Source organism: Colletotrichum acutatum (assembly GCF_030867785.1).
Source record: "Colletotrichum acutatum strain CBS 112980 chromosome Unknown BDZ83scaffold_73, whole genome shotgun sequence".
Taxonomy (NCBI): domain Eukaryota; kingdom Fungi; phylum Ascomycota; class Sordariomycetes; order Glomerellales; family Glomerellaceae; genus Colletotrichum; species Colletotrichum acutatum.
The window spans coordinates 52,307-68,759 of NW_026849067.1; the positions used below are offsets into that span (position 1 = coordinate 52,307).

The 16,453-nt window shown below is 52.1% G+C and overlaps 5 protein-coding genes across 5 annotated transcripts; 1 reads left to right on the forward strand and 4 right to left on the reverse strand.

The window, feature by feature from the left end:
• Window positions 1-599: 599 nt before the first annotated feature.
• BDZ83DRAFT_627855 (aldo/keto reductase) lies at window positions 600-2,287 on the reverse strand. Its single transcript, XM_060508661.1, has 4 exons — window positions 1,972-2,287; window positions 1,854-1,892; window positions 1,264-1,801; window positions 600-1,190 (listed from the first exon to the last, which is right to left on the reverse strand). The coding sequence occupies exons 1-4, from the start codon at window positions 2,012-2,014 to the stop codon at window positions 830-832; spliced, it is 981 nt and encodes a 326-aa protein (XP_060362901.1). The 5' UTR covers window positions 2,015-2,287; the 3' UTR covers window positions 600-829.
• A 219-nt stretch (window positions 2,288-2,506) lies between these two features.
• On the reverse strand, window positions 2,507-4,413 carry BDZ83DRAFT_627858 (uncharacterized protein). Its single transcript, XM_060508662.1, has 4 exons — window positions 4,166-4,413; window positions 3,628-4,101; window positions 3,235-3,548; window positions 2,507-3,168 (listed from the first exon to the last, which is right to left on the reverse strand). Exons 1-4 carry the CDS (start codon window positions 4,265-4,267, stop codon window positions 2,568-2,570), a joined length of 1,491 nt encoding a protein of 496 aa, XP_060362902.1. The 5' UTR covers window positions 4,268-4,413; the 3' UTR covers window positions 2,507-2,567.
• A 1,092-nt stretch (window positions 4,414-5,505) lies between these two features.
• BDZ83DRAFT_753994 (major facilitator superfamily domain-containing protein) lies at window positions 5,506-6,841 on the reverse strand (the record flags this gene model as incomplete). The annotated part of the gene is made up of 2 exons (XM_060514422.1): window positions 5,506-6,594; window positions 6,668-6,841. The coding sequence occupies 2 exons, from the start codon at window positions 6,839-6,841 to the stop codon at window positions 5,506-5,508; spliced, it is 1,263 nt and encodes a 420-aa protein (XP_060362903.1).
• A 557-nt stretch (window positions 6,842-7,398) lies between these two features.
• BDZ83DRAFT_410658 (RNA-dependent RNA polymerase) lies at window positions 7,399-12,260 on the reverse strand. Its single transcript, XM_060502912.1, has 4 exons — window positions 12,130-12,260; window positions 8,800-12,071; window positions 8,419-8,739; window positions 7,399-8,352 (listed from the first exon to the last, which is right to left on the reverse strand). Exons 2-4 carry the CDS (start codon window positions 11,802-11,804, stop codon window positions 7,734-7,736), a joined length of 3,945 nt encoding a protein of 1,314 aa, XP_060362904.1. The 5' UTR covers window positions 11,805-12,071; window positions 12,130-12,260; the 3' UTR covers window positions 7,399-7,733.
• An 873-nt stretch (window positions 12,261-13,133) lies between these two features.
• BDZ83DRAFT_627862 (Alpha/Beta hydrolase protein) lies at window positions 13,134-15,303 on the forward strand. The gene has a single exon (XM_060508663.1). It carries the CDS (start codon window positions 13,447-13,449, stop codon window positions 15,058-15,060), a length of 1,614 nt encoding a protein of 537 aa, XP_060362905.1. The 5' UTR covers window positions 13,134-13,446; the 3' UTR covers window positions 15,061-15,303.
• Window positions 15,304-16,453: the final 1,150 nt, after the last annotated feature.

Here is a 16,453-nt window from a genome sequence, read left to right on the forward strand (position 1 = left end):
AGTCGATTTTGAAGTTTCCTCCGCTCCTTGCTTGACGTCAAGCCGGTCCAATCTTCCGACGACTCTAGGGCTTCACTTTGCGCTGGCAATTGTCCTAACGATACTGAGACAACTTCCGACACCGAGGAGGATCCCGTCCTCGTCAATGATAGCTCCTCTTCTTGAGGCGACAGGTCCATATCGGCCGCTTCTACTGATTTCGGGCTGTTTTATTTTCTCGATATGGAGGGGAAACTTTTAGTTGAAAGACGGAGTGGCTGCTGTGGTTGACTTTATGCTTTTCGCTGCGACGCTAGCGGCCCACTCCCCGATTCAGGCGGTGCTATGGCCAATGGCTTGGCTTAGCTCACTCAGTTGCTTTATCCTGAATGCGAGGGACTACGAGTAAGTCGGCCCGTCATTGAGCAATTTGCTTTATTCCAACCCAGCTACTCGAGGTATCAGTAACGTTCAGCATTATAGTGATCAGCTTTTGTCTGTAGAGAAGGCAAAGATCCTCGGAATGTTGTCTCATTGGGGTCTGGACAGAGCTAGACATTCCGCGTAGGTACGTTAGTGCACCAGCACTATAAGTTGGCTGCCTCCCCGGTTTTACTCTAACTCCGCTGACATGTAGAATTATAGGCGCTTTGGGGTGACGAAAACATAGGCTTGGCTCTACGTATAACGGGAGCAAACGACCCATAGATTTGTAAGCGTACTGATACGATGAATGAAATTACGGACGAATGATGGATGCGTTTGAAGCAGCGGCAATGTATTATCCTCTACGTGGATTTGTACCGAATTCCCGATGCTGCCCAACAAATGCTGCCGTCACTCCAACATCTTAGGCCAGCCAGTTGCCATTCTCATCCTCGTAGCCCATATCGACGTAGGTCCAGCCCTGCTGGGTCATCACTCCATCGATCTCCATGTGCTGCACCGCAATTCCGTTGGAGAATCTCTCCTTCTTAATTGTCTTGTGTGCCTCATTGATCTTGTTCATCTCCTCCTCGGTAAGGGTGACAAGGCGGATGTTCTCCTCGATGCGCTCCTTGTTGGCGCTTTTTGGGATGACTGCGATGCCGCGCTGGACGCACCAGGAGAGGGACACGACGCCTGCCGAGATACCATGCGCCCTAGCGATGCTGGTGAAGAGCTCATGGTTGAGAATCTCATTTTGGGATGGACGCGAGCCACCCATCGTGCTGTTTCGGTTAGTGACCCATCCATGTGTTCAACATGTCTTAGATCCTCGCTCAAGGGGATTGAAAGGCTCACCTCCAACTCGTGACCACAACGCCCTTCTCTTTGCAGTAAGGTACGAGATTCAGGTTCGGGTTGAACGCATGCAACTCAACTTGGTTAACGGCGGGCACAATAGTGGCCTCCTTGAGCAGCTCATCCATGACCTTGGGCATGAAGTTGCTGACACCGATTGACTTGCACTTGGGGCCGACCAGCTTCTCCATCAACTTCCAGGTCTCGATGAAAGTTGGGCTCTCCCACTTCTTCAAGACCTTCTTCTCCGGTGCCGGAGTCGTAGCCCACGGCCAGTGCATGAGGAAGACATCGATGTAGTCAAGGCCCAGGGTGTCCAGCGAGATCTGCAGGGCCGTCGCGGGATCGTGATGCCACTCGCCCCAGAACTTGGTGACAACGGTGATTTCTTCACGGGGGATGCCGCTGTTGCGAATGGCCCTGCCTACAACGTCTTCGACACCATAGAGCTGAGCAGTGTCGATGAGACGGTATCCAGAGTTGAGAGCGTGTATGACGGACTCCTCCATAGCCTTGGAGTCATCCGATCCTGGAGTGCCTTCGGGCTGTCAGACTCTGTGGGACGCGTTCGGTATGAGGGTTCTCCCTACCTTGCCATGTTCCCAGACCCACGGCGGGGAGTTCGAGGCCTGAAGAAGGTTGATCAGCTCATTGGAACATAGCTCATGAGATGCGTGTCATTTTTTTCCATGGCGCTGAGTCTCGTACCGTTGTTCAGCTTGAACGTCTTTGTGCAGATAGGGGGTGCCATTGTGAATAGTGCTCTGGATAGTGTTTCTTGAGGTAACAGCAAGATGTACGAATCAATCTCGAGGCTCTTGATCTGATTATCTCCCCGTTGTGATATTTGTTTCTCGAACGCCGGTTGCGGGACTTTTGTGCGGGGGAAGCTTCGAACAACATTACGTCATGTCAACCAATTGAATTACATATGAAGTTGAAGCCAGTCGTTTCGCCAGTATAAAGATTTATCCGTAACGATTCAAAAGCATCGCATCGCTGTCAGAATTGTATCCCATCGGCATTTCGGACGGTATATAAGTACCTAGGTAGCCTGACAAGACGGCAGTTTTGTGCGGGACTTGAGGAAATACAACACGGAGCCTTAGTGCGAACTTTGAGCGGAAAATTCAATAACTGGCTAGAATTTATCTATTTAGTTCAAATATGAGCGTACAATCTGCATTAACACTGGTCTCTTTGTAATACACATTGAATTATCAGCAGTGATTCTCAGATATCTTGACCTGATGTAAGTTGCATAGTATGCTATTCACGCCTCCCTACGCCTCCCTCGTTCTCCCTCACGCGCTAGGTCCGATGCATTCGTGTCCAGATGCATAATCCATGCCCCAAATCATCTTCACGTCAGTTAATAAAGCTCCGGCGATGGCAAACCCTTTGCCCAATATGTCTTTGAGCAGGACAGCCACTCGTTGCCGAATATCATCTCTCTTAGCCTCCAAGGCAACGCCCATGAGCACAACAAGGTAGCTCCATGACTCTAATCCGACGACAGGGGTCCGTTGCTCTAGTCTCTCCAAGACGAATAATCCGTGTCCTTCGAGATCCGGCATGTCTGTCATGTGCGGCAAGTCTTCATCGATAAGCTTCCATGCCGGGTCCCAAAATGTTCGCGTTATTCCCATGAGCGAGAAATGGTAAAAGGCCTCGCGCAGATTGCCGAAGTCGTTCTTGTCCAGCTCGTCGCTTTCGTCATATCTATCTCCTCGGAGATTCTCCATCACGTCAATGACCGCTGCCGAGTTTTCGATAATTTCCATCCCCTGTTGTAAAAGTCCAGCGTCTGACAGTATCTTCTTAAGCTCTGCGTGCGGTGGCGGTTCAGCAGCCACGTGTCGGTCGTTCAAAACGTGACGCGCTTGTCGCACCCACTTCGTTGCCCTGAAATAATTATAAGCCTCTTTGTACAAGACTCGACAAATATTCCCCGAGTGTGACTTTTCTTACTTGTGGTGCAGTCGCGCAAAATTGGCTACATATTTTGTGTAGTGGTGTAATATTGCGGAGTTGATACGAACTTGGCTGGTAATCGCATCAATATTGTCAAAAGGCGTTGGGTCGTAGAGTTCGACGTCAACGAGGAAGGTGTCCTCGAATGATACCAGACAGTGATAAGTTGCCATGAGCGAATAGTTCATCAACAATCCTTTGTCAAAGTACAAAAGTGGTGCTCTTTTCCTCTCCTGGACCTGTTGTTGGACCTTCTCTGTCAGCTTTCTCATTGTGGCCTGGAAGAATAGCCATGACTGGCCAGTCATCGTCTGTTGAGAGAAATTAAAGTCAGTCCTGGGTATGACAGAAACTAGGTGCAATGTGTTGGGTATTGGAGTTTCAACACACTTCAGCATAAGCCATCAAGATTCCATATAGCAACATTAAGTGTTGGTCACTGCTCTCGGGAGATGTGAGAGCGTCAAGGAATTCTTTCAACTTGTGTCGGTCCTGGGCTATGATTGCGGCTGCGGCCTTTTGCTTCTTTTCTAAAGCGGTGGTCTTGGAGTACTCCAGGCATATTTTGCCAATTGTCGTTACAATAGCACGAATTGGTATTGATGTGTCAAGATATGTCCGCATAAATGAGAGCGAGAAGACATCGGTCATGGGTGAAGGTGAATCGCCCACGAAGGCGAAGAAAGCCATTGTGATGTCAGCCGGCAAGGGCTCCAGACTCCCTGGCGTTGAGCTTAGACATCCTGGTGTGGTGATTTTCGATTCAATGGTCGCATTGGTGGTCGGCGAGTTTTCGCTCATGGATGAGGTTCCGGAACTTGATTGCGACCTTTCCCTCACATGCCGAGATTGCCGGCATTCACACTGTGATCATCGTCAATAAAAATTCTGCCAGATATAATCTCAAGTCGCGTCTCCCTCCACTCACCGCAGCCGGCACCTTGCGACACGACAGACATCGTCGTCGCCCAGGCGATGCCTTGCTATGGGGCCCGCTTGGTTTGCTGACTCTGTATCGATTCATAGTCATGCATGACCCCACCGTGTGTGTTCAGCTCAAGTTAGCTGCCAAACGGCATGAGGGCAAGGTAATATGAGATGGGCCAAATTCAATGACAACGAACGCGCCGGATGCCATTTGAATGGTGCGACGGAGAATGAGGAGCCGAACTTAAACCCAGCCAAAGTGCCGAAAGTCAGTCGAGGGGAAAAGAGAGGGAGAGAAAAAGTTTAGGGTGCCGGTCGGCGATCTTGAAGCTTTGGCCAGCGAGCAGCTTCTCTGCCATGGAGGCGGGTTCGCCCGACAATTGGAGGCTTTCTTCACCACGTGTGCATGAATTTCTTCTGACCTCGAAAGTTTCCAAAGGAAGTTGAAGTGAGCTGTGCAGCTCCTTTGGCGGTCAAAGATGGGCAGGGTTGCCATGTTATAGGAACCGAGAAAACCTGACCCCGCGGACAGCTCCAGCTAAGGTACTTGTGTTCGATGACAGTATGGTGTGGGCGAGGATGAAGCATGGCGGATGAACTTAGACTTTGGGCCGACTGCTCTGTCGCAAGGACCACCGTGACGAAACGAACGGAGGGGAAAGAAGGGAGAAAACCCCAGGTTCCCTGCATGGTACCTAACCGTGCGGTTCTGCGGCCTTGGTTTCGCTCTGTTCATACACTCCTTGTGCTTGCACGCTTGAGTTGGAGTGAGGAACTTCCTCACTTTGCAGTCGGGGGCTTCCGACTTGGCCAGGGTAGCAAGCTGCCTGTTCTGTCCGCGCTTTTACCGACGGGTAGGCTTGAAGCGGGAAGTGGGAAATGATCTGAAGTCGTGAAGTTAAAACGCTAAAACGTCCAACTACGGACGCTAGTTTTGACTCCGTGATGGTCAGACGGAGTCGAGTCATGGAAGTCCTGGCCCGCTCCTCCGCTGTCCGTCAACGTCGCTCAAATAGTCTTTGAAGTCGCTGCGGTCTCCTTGTGCCCCCGGCTACTGCAACGATCCTCGGTGTCGTCATGGTACATATCGATTGGGCGAGGTCTTGGAAATGAAGAGTATCCCGTCGGCTGTGATACGCAAACTAGATGTACATGCCGAGCGAACTCGAGCCTACCTGAAAGCTCGCAAGCCTCCGAACATGTGCCTATCAAATGTCGTGGGTGATAGACTTGACGTCGCAGTGAGTGGCCAGGTGGAATGATTCTTCCAGTAAATGTGAGAGGCAACATGTAGATGACTATCAGCGGATGTTGGAGTTTTAAACCTCTGATAGGTATCAATTAACCAGCATTCATATCTCCGTCGACCTTTTCTTTTCTTCGAGCCCAAATTCGGGTCTCCAGGTCCTTCCTCAGCTTAATCTCCCTCTCCAAGAAGCTCAACGAGAAAGCCAAGCCTCCAAACGCAATCGCAATGAAAAATACCTTCCTCATCGCCTCAGTGAATACATCAATGATCTGACTTCTCTTCGGTTCATCAAAAGACTCAATAAAGGTTTTCGTGGCGCTGGCATATGCATCTCCGTGCTGTAAGACACCCCGAGCCGTAGGGTCATCAATCTTCTGCGCAGCATGCGACGATGTACAGGTATTGAAGACGGTCGCGGGGATAGCGACGCCCCAGATACTCTCAAAACTGCGGATAAAGGACCAGCTTGCTGTCGCGGCAGCTTGATCCGCTTCCGCGAGACCTGCTTGGAAGGCTGGGAGGAGGGTGTTAAGGAGCATGCCTGAAACCACCGCAGGGACGACTTGTACGAGGACCCAGGCTGCTGTGCTGCTGTTTCTGTTCAGGAAGGTCCAGGTGCCGAGACCGAGGGTCATGAAAGCGAAGCCTGCGATGTGGAGGGCTTTATAGCAACCCCATCGCGCGAGGACGACGGCGGAGATCGCGGCGCCCGGGATCGAGATTGAGGTCACAGGAAGTGATTGAACACCCGAGCGAGCTGGAGTCGAGAGCTTGACGGCCTGGAAGTAAAGCGGGAGGAAGAAGAATGCCCAGTACAGAATTGCCGAATTAAGGACGGTGGTTGCGTAGACAACGGTGGAGGTCCTATTGGCAAAGAGGCGTAGGGGCATCACCGGTTCAGGAACAATGACTGATCCCTCAAAGATGCAGAAGGCAACGATACCCAGAAGACCGAGGATCAGAGGGACTATGACGCGGTAGTAGGACCAAGGGTGGATTGCGTCGGCCCCGGTGAGAGCTATGAGGACGGAGACTGTAGATGCGATTAGCATCGAGTTGCCGATGTAGTCGAGTCTGCGAAGTTTGTCTTTGAGGGTAGCGGTTCGATCCCATTTGACGCGAAGGAAAAGGTAGAGTAGAACGAGTGAGAGACCACCAACTGGGAGGTTGATATAGAACACCTGTTCCGTCAGCATAGGTGGAAGATCATGGTCAAGAGTATGTGCCCACCCATCGCCATGAACTGGTTTACACAATGACGCCTCCCACGAACGGTCCGATTGCCATGCCGACACCGTAGATCACCAGGATGATGACGATGTAGTTACCTCTATCCCTAAGTGGGACGAGGTCGGAGATGATGATGTCTATGATCATGTTGATGCCACCGCTTCCCATCCCTTGCACAGCGCGCCCGGCGATGAGCATCGTCGGGCTATTAGCGCCGCCACAGATTCCACTGCCGAGAGTGTAGATTGATACGATGAATAGCGTGAGGTACCTGCGACCGAAAAGGTTGGAAAACTGCCCGAAGAAAGGCTGGACAGCGGCACTTAGTTGCGCTTCATATCTGTATTTTCGGTAACTTATGGCTGGGTTGGTGCTCCGAGACTGACCTGGGGAGAAAGAAGATGTTGCCAACCCAGACATAACTGCTCCCAAACTTCAAGCGCTCAACAATCGTCGGCAACGAGGTAACAACCACCGTGGTCTCGATGGAAGCGAGTAGAGAAGTGGTGCAAAGTGCGAATAAGATGGCCTAGAAGCGTATCTCTTTCCCGTACGCTTTCAATGCCTCGGCTGCAATTTGGGTGTCTTCATTCTGGCCTTCATCTTAAAGAGATGGTGTCTTGCTGGGTATAGTGGGACTCTGCGGTAGGGTCAGATTCTCCGAGATTTCGCTGTTAGGAGCCGGCTTTGAGGGGGTCATCATGGTGATTTGGGAAATGGGCAAAGAGAGGAATGGGAAATCAAATAGCTCATGAAGACGAAGAACATCGTCCTATTCTCTTGTCATATAATATATAGGAGATTTCCATCTCGCGTCAGCGGGAGGCTTTCCAAGTTGTAGGGAAGTTAGTCGGAGGCTTACAGTGGCTTCTTTGTGACTGGCCTAAGGAACAATCCTTCGACGTGAGCAGCCCCGGAAGCTTTCCCCTCTTCGCGCACTGATTGAAGGCAAAGCTTAACCCGGCAAATCAGCTTTCCCGGCGTCTTTCAAGGCCCCGAACCAAATGTCGACAACGGCTCATCAAATACACAGCCTCGAACATCGTACAATAGACTTTGATCATATCGTGGTCTACCTCTCACAGGTACTCTACATGTAATGGCTGTACCCGTAATTGGGATACTGCCCGACATCCATATCATAGCCGCTGTACGCATAGGACATTGCTGGCCCACCGCTGACACCTACAAAGCCACCTCCCGCAGCGTCGTCATTGCTGGGGTCAACCAGTCGGCCACCCTTCACGCGATTGGCAAGCTCAGTGAGCTCTTTGAGCAAGACACCCGCCGAAATAACCTTGAAGCTATCCAGTTGCGTTGCTCGATGTCCGCGCTCGGTGTCGGTACTTGGCAGCAACCCGACCATGAAGCACGCATATGACATTTCCAACGCATCCTTGTTCGGTGCTAAGAGCCGTTCCATGTCGTCATCAACATGACTGGTGCCAGACGGTGCAGGATTATGGTAGATATCAGTTGAGTGGGCAGCCTGGTCTCCAGCATTACGGAACTTGCGGCGCATTTGTTGCACCATGAGGTCGGCTAGTCGATCGAACTCTTGCTTGAGCTTCATTGAGTTGTCCTTTTGACGGCGAGTCTGCGCGCCGGTCTTGTTGAAGATTGAGCCGCAGAATACCTCGACTTCTGTCAATTGCTTCAAGTGACTGTCGGAGTACGTTGTCATGGCACTGAAGAGGTGATCTTCGTATCTGGAGAGACTGTCAGCTGGACACAATTCATGAAACTGCCAAAATGTAAGTCCCAGAGCCACTCACACGTCGCGCAGGCTTTTCGCCTCCTTGAGCTTCGTTTCCCAGCTCACTCGTCCATGAGTATAGTCTTGGATCTTTCGCTCTATCAAGCCGACAAACTGGTCCCAAACAGAGGGGCCGGTCTTGGCGATGGATCTCTTGATTTCGTCATCCCAGATCTGCTTTTCGTCGACATTGCGATAAAGCTCGCCGAGGATTTTTTCTGATTTGTAGTATCGGTAAGATGGTGCGAAACCGTCGTCATCGTCGTCGACTGCCTCGTCCTTGCCAAGGAAGTCAATCTGCGTTCGATCATACAGCTGAGCAGGAGGGGCGGGAGCAAGGCTGTGAGACACCATTAGTAGTGATAATATGAAACTACGCCGAGCGACATAATCTACTCACAAGTCCGGGCGAAATATGGGCGCCTTTGGTATTTCGTCCCGCGCGACGGGGATGCCCGTCTTCGAAAAGTCCACAGCAGTCGAGTGTAAACCGGCTAGTCTGATGCAGTCTCCGCTCACAGTTCCTTCATGGTGTTTATCGGCGAGAATTAGATGCCTGGTGGCAATCATGCCGAGTACATCAGACTTCATGAAGTCAACAAACCAGTTAGCCATGTCTTCTCTCGTCACTGATCGACCGAGTGGCTCTGGTGTTACTCTGGGGTAGTCGGCGGCTTTATACACCATTGCGGGCATTGCATCTTGATCCCAGATGATGTTGTACAAGTCGCCATCAAGATCGCCGCCACTCAGCTTGCTAGGCAAATCGCGGTCTCCAAACTGGCTAAACGCGATGCAGTTGCGGAGGCTCCGTAAGGGGTGACCTGCGGGTGGTACTCTAACCATGACTTCCTGAATATCGCCGGGGTGAAGAGCTGGCGAACGCGTCACGAGGATGAAGGTACCATCCTTGATAGATTCGACAATGGCTGGTTTTCCAGGTCTTCGATAAGTGTCAAAACTGACGTAGACCTCGCCGTCCTTGAGGAACCTCGTCTCATCCATGATTCCGAAAAGGGTGGCACCCTTGGGAACGGGTATTCTGGCTTTGTGCTTCAACAATCGCAATTCCCGTAAAACAACCGACTCGACCACTGCTCTCAAGAAAGTGTCTTGCCGGTAATCTATGCCGTACTTGTCAAGGCTCTTGACGAAAGTCGGCAAAAAGAAACTTGTGCCGATGCCCTGGAGATGCAAGAATGTTGCCGTGTTGTAAGCATCGGCCGTTACTGCCCGAAGTCGATCAAGCTCCATCTTCTGCAGTCGGAGAAACCATTGCTTGGACACACCCAAGTCCTCCATGATCTTGATCAATTGCCGATTCAGCACCAATTTGAGCGGCCGTGATGCAACGTCACAGATTTCGAGATTCTCCCAATCCTTACTGGGGAATTTCTCCATAGACTCTTTTCGAATGCACACCGCTCGGCCCTGAAGCCTTGTGTCCAGAGACAGCATTCCTTTGACACCTCCCCACCGAATCTGCAAACAAGTGGAAATCAATGAGCCTCGTGGCAGGCGTGGCCAAATCAGCTCGAGAGCTTCGCGGGAGATTGTGCCTACACCATCGCTGAAAACTCGTTCCGTTTCACCCTCCATTGATTTGACATCCGGAATGTAGTAGCGCTCGATTCCGGCCTCGCGGATGGAAATGAATGAGGGGGTTTCCGAAAAGGCCTGCCCGATGCGAGCCGCGCACTTGGCTGGGATTTGTATCTTGTTAAAATCACCTAAGGATTTGATGATGTTTCCATACAGTTGCAGTTTGTTCCAGTCGTCAAAGAATGGAGCCGAGAACCATGCTGAATGCGACCGGAGTGAGGAGTGGGAGAAACCAAGAAAGCCATAAACTCGACCAGCCACCTCCAGGCCCTTGCCAAGGATGCTCTTGTAGCGGTCAAAGATTTTATCGTAGGACACCTTGCCGCTGAAGAATAGATCACTACCGTCTTCATCAGCGAAGGTGACTCTCATGAAGTAGTCTGTCTGGTTTGGATATTTGCGAAGGATGCGATTGAGAGGCTCCAGATCGGGTCCATGCAAGGTGACCCTCGTCGGGGTCACTGTGGCCTTGAAAACCCACGCATGGTGATCGGTTATCTCAGGTTCTAGCAGGACATCTCGGAATTCCATGTTGGTTTCGGATTGAAGACGCTTCTCAATGGAGAGAAGATATCTTAGGATTTCGTTAGGGTCCAGTTCGCTTGGGTCAGTGTTATGGCACGGGTAGGAGATTCCGTCCTGGCCAGTGCCATGCAAAATCTTGAAGGCCTGTTGGGAAACGGGCTCCGGCTTGCCATGTAATTTGGCGCTTATGAACATTTCCTCGAGAGACACCAACATTGTGTGGGCACTGCGTGGGTGCAAAAAGTTGTTGAAGACCAAGGACTGCAACTGGAACAGAATGCCAAACGGCAGTGCCTTGGCGGATCCGGCCTTGACTAGACCATCATAGAATTTGGCCCACTCGGTGTGGTAGTCAACTCCGTAAAAGATGGGCATCTGGTTGAGAGCGACCTTTGAGTGCGCGATGACGATTACTTCCTTCTTCTTGAGGCTTATCATATTATGATCAAAGTCGGGGTCAAAGATTCCCAGCTGGTAGACGAGACAAGTTCCCGCACACTTCAGATGCTCTTTGCTGCTGGATAGACCAAGACTGCGAGTGAGTGGCTTTCCCTGAGGTCTCTTGGAATCGTCGATTAAGCCTAGACGTTCCATCTGTTCTTCCAAATCGGACTTTGTATGATAGAATCGTGGTGGCTCACTCAGGAGGGTAGTAAAAGTGGATGGATCAGAGCTGTGTATCATCTCGACGATGGAGGAGTGAGGGATCTCGACTTTGACCCCTTGTTCGAATTTCAAAATGAGCATTCTCTTTCCAAACTTTGCTAGGCCTCTTTGAGAGAGACGACATTGTTCGTTGAAGGTCAAGGTCTTGTCTCGCTGAAAAGTGTTGTGGCCGCAAGCCAAGTGGCTGACTTGAAAAACGATGGCGTCGTCGGTGGAGGGAGCGTCTTGCTGCGTCCTTTGTCTGTACTTTTCCTCCAGACGGTGCTTAAGGCTCTTGATCATAAATGGATCCGGTGCTCTGTTGCTTGGGGCCACCCAGACATGGGTGTTCATGAGAAGCAGGTTTGCTCTCGCCCGATCCTTTGGAGGCTTTCCTCCTTTCGGCGTGGGCTTGAATGTAGGCCCAACATCAGGGAGGATCTCCTTTCCATGACGTTTCAGAAAGCGTTTTCCGTCTTCTGCATTGAGGAACGTCACCCAGCCCTTGTTGTTCTTGCTTTTCGTCGAGCATGCCCAATCAAGGATACCGAGAGCATTCATGTGCGGCCAAAGCTCCTTCTCCAGAGTTCGATCCGTAAGGTGCCTAGGCACATTGGTCAGGTAGGCTTCCATTGCGAACGAAAGAGCAAGCAAAGGATAGGTAGCGGCAAGGCTTGTTCGACTTAAAGCTACGAGACGAGGCTGGGGCTAAGGACGAGACTGAGGCCACAACGGAGTTATGGTTCGCGAAAGAAGCCCAACAGCCAAGGGCTAGTTAGGGCTCAGTTTTATGAACAACATGAATGCATCGAAGGATGAGCTCAGTAACAGGAGCAGGATAGCATCGGGTGCCGGAATTGTTGATGGAAGGTCAATGGGTTTGTTGAGAACACATCACATCTGAACGGGTGTCAGTTCTGTTTGGTCACACAGCACACATTGAGAAACAACGGCGCACCCTTCTTCCCATAGCTTTGACTAGCCACGGCCGAGACATATGCCGAGCGAAATGATTGGAAACGGTCAGGACGGCAAGGAACAGTAAGCGGAGTGCAAGTTTGCGTCGGCGTTGGGTCGACTCAGCGGGACACGTTGATTGTGCAAAGTTTCAAACGTCGCGAAGCTCTGTCTATCAGAGTGCAATCTGCCCCGCGCTAACCGCTCTGGGCCTTCTTAGCTCTAGTCCCGAAAGAGAACGGTCCTTCTTCGCTTAATCTGCAGCGGGTCAGGTCAGGGGACCGCGACTCACCCAACCAGAAGGCGCATCCCGGCGATCATTGGCTGGCCTCCGGCAGCTGCCGCTACCCTCCAATGCGTTGGCAGGTGGCAGGTGTGTTGATGGTGGTGGCTTCCTTCAATCAAACCGACCGAGGGCGTGGGGGGCAGTAGCGGAAAGGAGGAAGGGAAGCCCCAAATGACGATGCACCTGCCGTCTAATTCTTCACCGTGTAAGCGTTCCGAACGGGCAGGCACAATTCACGAGGAAAGAGGGAGGGAGCTCAAGGTCCCTTACCTACCTGATCTCAGGAGCTTAGACGAATTCTCCCAAATTCTAGCCGATTGCCATTTTCATCCGAAACCTCAACGTCGCTTCCCATTCCGTCTACCGTACCTCAATCAAATCCACACATCGGATGCCTTTGAGAAAATGCGATGCTCTACACGGTGACGATGAGGTCTTTCATTTCAGAGATGCATAGTCTTGTTTGCTTCGAGAAGATGCGACAAGTCATGGGGAACAATCAGTCAATAGCCTTCAACAAAACGGTCCATTACTACCACCGATATCGCTCCAAGCATACGCTCCTGGAAGAATCATCAATCGCGAAGCAGTGATGCGAAAGGTGCTGGCAGAACACTTTTCCGCCACAATGCGCCAGAGTATTTATTTCGACAATGGCCGGGACCAATGCCCCTCTTCCCCACGATTACCGCCTCTTGAGTTGGCAAGGCCCGGTTTCTCTGAACTATATCAGCAGATTGAGATAAACCAGTCTTCTCGAAGAAACTTCTTCAAGGCATCCTCGAAAGCATTGGCTTAAATTGCCGTCGTGCAGCTTGCCGTGTCAAGATCCCGAACGCGCTGGACCCTCTCTCTAATTTTGACCCCGCGTTCGTCATAAGCCCCGCCCCGAGCTTCCCACGGCACCCGAAGTCACCCTGACAGAATACCTCACGTACCGAGTTCCCCCGGCCATTTGCCTTTGCTCCTTTGCAAACCTTTCCAGACTTCTCAATACACCCCAAACAACACCAATTGAGTCGAGAAAGCACCATGGCGCCCCCCGGAATGCTCTACGTTACCATGCAGCCGAAGCCTGAACTGGCTATCGAGCAGTTCCACGAGTGGTACAACAACGAGCACGGCCCAACCCGGCTGCGTCTCCCCCAAATCTTCACCAACGGCCTCCGCTACCGCGCCAACGACGGCAAGGAGCCGACCTACCTCGCCTCCTATGATGTGACGGATATGTCCCACCTCGAGACACCCACATACACTACGCTCCGCGCAAACAGATCCGCCCGTGAGGCCGAAACCATTGGCCAGGTGGCCGTCACCAGATACTTCTTCGACTTGGTCATTGAGCAAAAGGCTCCTCTGTTCATCCCCATTGAGCAGCTTTCCGACGAAGAAGCGGAGGGTATTGAGCTTGTGGCCATTGAGACCACTCTCAAGGACGAATCAGACGAGGCCGAGTTCAAGAAGTGGTACGCCGACGAACACATCCCAATGCTGTCCAAGGTTCCCGGTTGGTTGAGGACCCGTCTCTTCAAGATTTCCTCCATTGGCGACGGCGTCGGCAGCAAGACTACCTTCTTCGTACTCCACGACTTCGCCCGTACAAATGGCTTGGGCGGTCCTGAGCACAAGGCCTCCACGGCCACTCCTTGGGCGGCAGAGATGGTCAAGAAGGTCGCAGGCATGAACCGCCGTACCTACTCTCTCTTCTACGTCTTTGGTCCCGCCTCTCGCGACCTGGAGAATTTGGCCAAGCTGCCGGCCACAGCCTCCACTTTTACGGCCCCGGATGGCAAGACTACGACTGTTCCCGGAAAGGACGAGGTTATCGACTCGTACATCACGGCCGAGGACCAACTCTCGATCCCTTACAAGCTGGAAGGCAACACCTCGCCCAAGGCACCTACCGTAGCATTCTGCAATTCCCTGCTGACGTCCCTGCACATGTGGGATCCAATTGTCAAGATCTTGAAGGAGCAGCGCCCCGATTTGCGCATTCTACGATACGACACACGAGGCCGACACGCGATCCCGGGCCCGCCTGTGCCGGCAACTCTGGACTTGCTCGCCTCTGACCTGCGCACTGTTCTCGATGCTCTTCGCATCCCCAAGCTGCATGCGCTTATCGGAGTGTCGATGGGAGGCGCAACAACAACCAACTTTGCGCTCAAGTACCCCAATAGATTGAAGAAGTTCATCGCCTGCGATTTCAACGTGACGTCGAGTGCCGCCAATACCCAGGCTTGGAAGGACCGCATCGCGGTTGCAGAGGAGAACAGCGGAGCCGGAATTGCAAAGCTGGCCGAGCAGACGGTAGGTCGGTGGTTCCACCCGGCCACGATGGAGAAGGAGGACGTGGTGAAAGCCATGACGGAAATGGTCGCAGCCAACAACGTAGAAGGCTTCAGATATAGCTGCCAAGCGCTGTGGGACTATGATTTGAAGCCAGCGCTTGGATCCTGCCAAGTTCCCGGCTTGCTGGTCGTGGGTGATGGCGACGCCAAAGGTGCGCTGGTCAAGGCGATGGAGGGCTTCAAGGGTGCGTTGGGCGACAGCGGCGCTGAGTTGAAGATTGTGCCAAACGCTGGTCATCTTCCCATGTGGGAGAGTCCCGCAGCGTTCTGGGACGCCATCCAGGCGTTTTTGTAAAACAGTTCTCATGAACAGAGTTTTTTCATCGAACGCAACAAAAAGCTTGGTCAAGAATGATTCAATCGAGAGTTTCGCCGCAAACAACTCTGCTGACATGCTCGGCCGGGATGAAGAGTCGACGAGAGGGGCACGAAGGGGGGCCATTAACGCGATCGATCTGCCGTGAGACACCGGCTGCCTATACCGAGCAGAGATGTACCCTGCACTGCTTGCAACTCACAGCCTGTAGATATTAATTGGTGTTCACCGCCGTTGTCGTCATATCGAGCAGAAGTTCTGATATGCAGCGATCCTGGAGAGTGCTGTCAGGGGAGGGGCTTGACGACCATCAAAGTCTATCTCAAACAAACACTAACCCAATCAAGGTTGAGGCAGGGATCACGATTCGTGGTGCGGCGACCGTTTGGCGAGCAGCCCTGTCGAATGCGGCCTTGTACAGGATTCACGCGCCGCAACGCCGTCTCGGCGCTACGCTGTGAAGTGCGGCTCATGAATTACGCCAATAAGTCAGGGGAAAAGGGCAAGACTCGACGGTCACGCACGAGAACAGCGGTTGTGGCACGTGTCCAAGAGTCTTGAGAGTGCGAAAATCGAGTGAGAGACTGAAATGGTCTATTGAGGCTAGACTCAAGAGGCTTGAACACTGGGTCGGCGAGTCGCTTGATGGTTGACAAGTTGACAAAGCTGCTGACAGTCGCTGACAGGTATGCGGGCGCCGTTTCATCGAAAGTGCCCACAGACGACGGGTTGGAGAGAATCAGACTGATGATTGACTGATCAGTGGACGAACCCGTAGAACGGTGGAACGAGACGGAATCGCCAATGGCTTAGAGGCTCGGCGCAGTAAAGAAGAAACGGTCTGGCGGCAGTTGTCTTGGCGAGTTCATCTCGACTACGCGGATCGACGCATGGGAATGCCCCAAACGAGATTCACTCACAATGCGACAGGCCAGCGGCGCAGCAAGCATAGCAACGCGCCACGGCGGGATCCATACTCCATAGTGAAAGGGGGCAGACCGGACAGCGGGAAGGAGGACCTAACAAGGCAAAAGAAAAAATTCAATCGGAAGAGACAGAAAAAACGTGGGCGCCAGTGAGAAATGTGGATCAATACTCAGGGGAATATGGCGCCAGGAACCACACCTTAATTATCCAGACCATGCGGAGAAGTGCGAGACCGAGGCACTTGCACAACTCGCTGGCAGTTTTGCTAACAGAGAGTTACAGAAACTCGACGCTTGAGGAGTCGAGAGTAAGAATACGGACAAGAGAGGAGAGAGAGAGGCTAACTCGAGAGGTTGCACCACTGGCGAACATCGACACTCGGACTATATCTTACGGTTATCTTTGACACTCACTCCAGAATGGGGCTATGGGGATATGCATACTT

Coding starts and splice junctions, on each gene's coding strand:
- BDZ83DRAFT_627855 (XM_060508661.1), bottom strand. CDS start 2,014: ATGGCACCCCCTATCTGCACAAAGACGTTCAAGCTGAACAACG. Junction 1,893..1,971: donor GACGTTCAAGCTGAACAACG/GTACGAGACTCA, acceptor AACCTTCTTCAG/GCCTCGAACTCCCCGCCGTG. Junction 1,802..1,853: donor GGGTCTGGGAACATGGCAAG/GTAGGGAGAACC, acceptor GACAGCCCGAAG/GCACTCCAGGATCGGATGAC.
- BDZ83DRAFT_627858 (XM_060508662.1), bottom strand. CDS start 4,267: ATGACTATGAATCGATACAGAGTCAGCAAACCAAGCGGGCCCCATAGC. Junction 4,102..4,165: donor GTCGCAAGGTGCCGGCTGCG/GTGAGTGGAGGG, acceptor CGATGATCACAG/TGTGAATGCCGGCAATCTCG. Junction 3,549..3,627: donor TCTTGATGGCTTATGCTGAA/GTGTGTTGAAAC, acceptor TTCTCTCAACAG/ACGATGACTGGCCAGTCATG.
- BDZ83DRAFT_410658 (XM_060502912.1), bottom strand. CDS start 11,804: ATGGAAGCCTACCTGACCAATGTGCCTAGGCACCTTACGGATCGAACT. Junction 8,740..8,799: donor CCCATATTTCGCCCGGACTT/GTGAGTAGATTA, acceptor GGTGTCTCACAG/CCTTGCTCCCGCCCCTCCTG. Junction 8,353..8,418: donor GCGAAAAGCCTGCGCGACGT/GTGAGTGGCTCT, acceptor CAGTCTCTCCAG/ATACGAAGATCACCTCTTCA.
- BDZ83DRAFT_627862 (XM_060508663.1), top strand. CDS start 13,447: ATGGCGCCCCCCGGAATGCTCTACGTTACCATGCAGCCGAAGCCTGAA.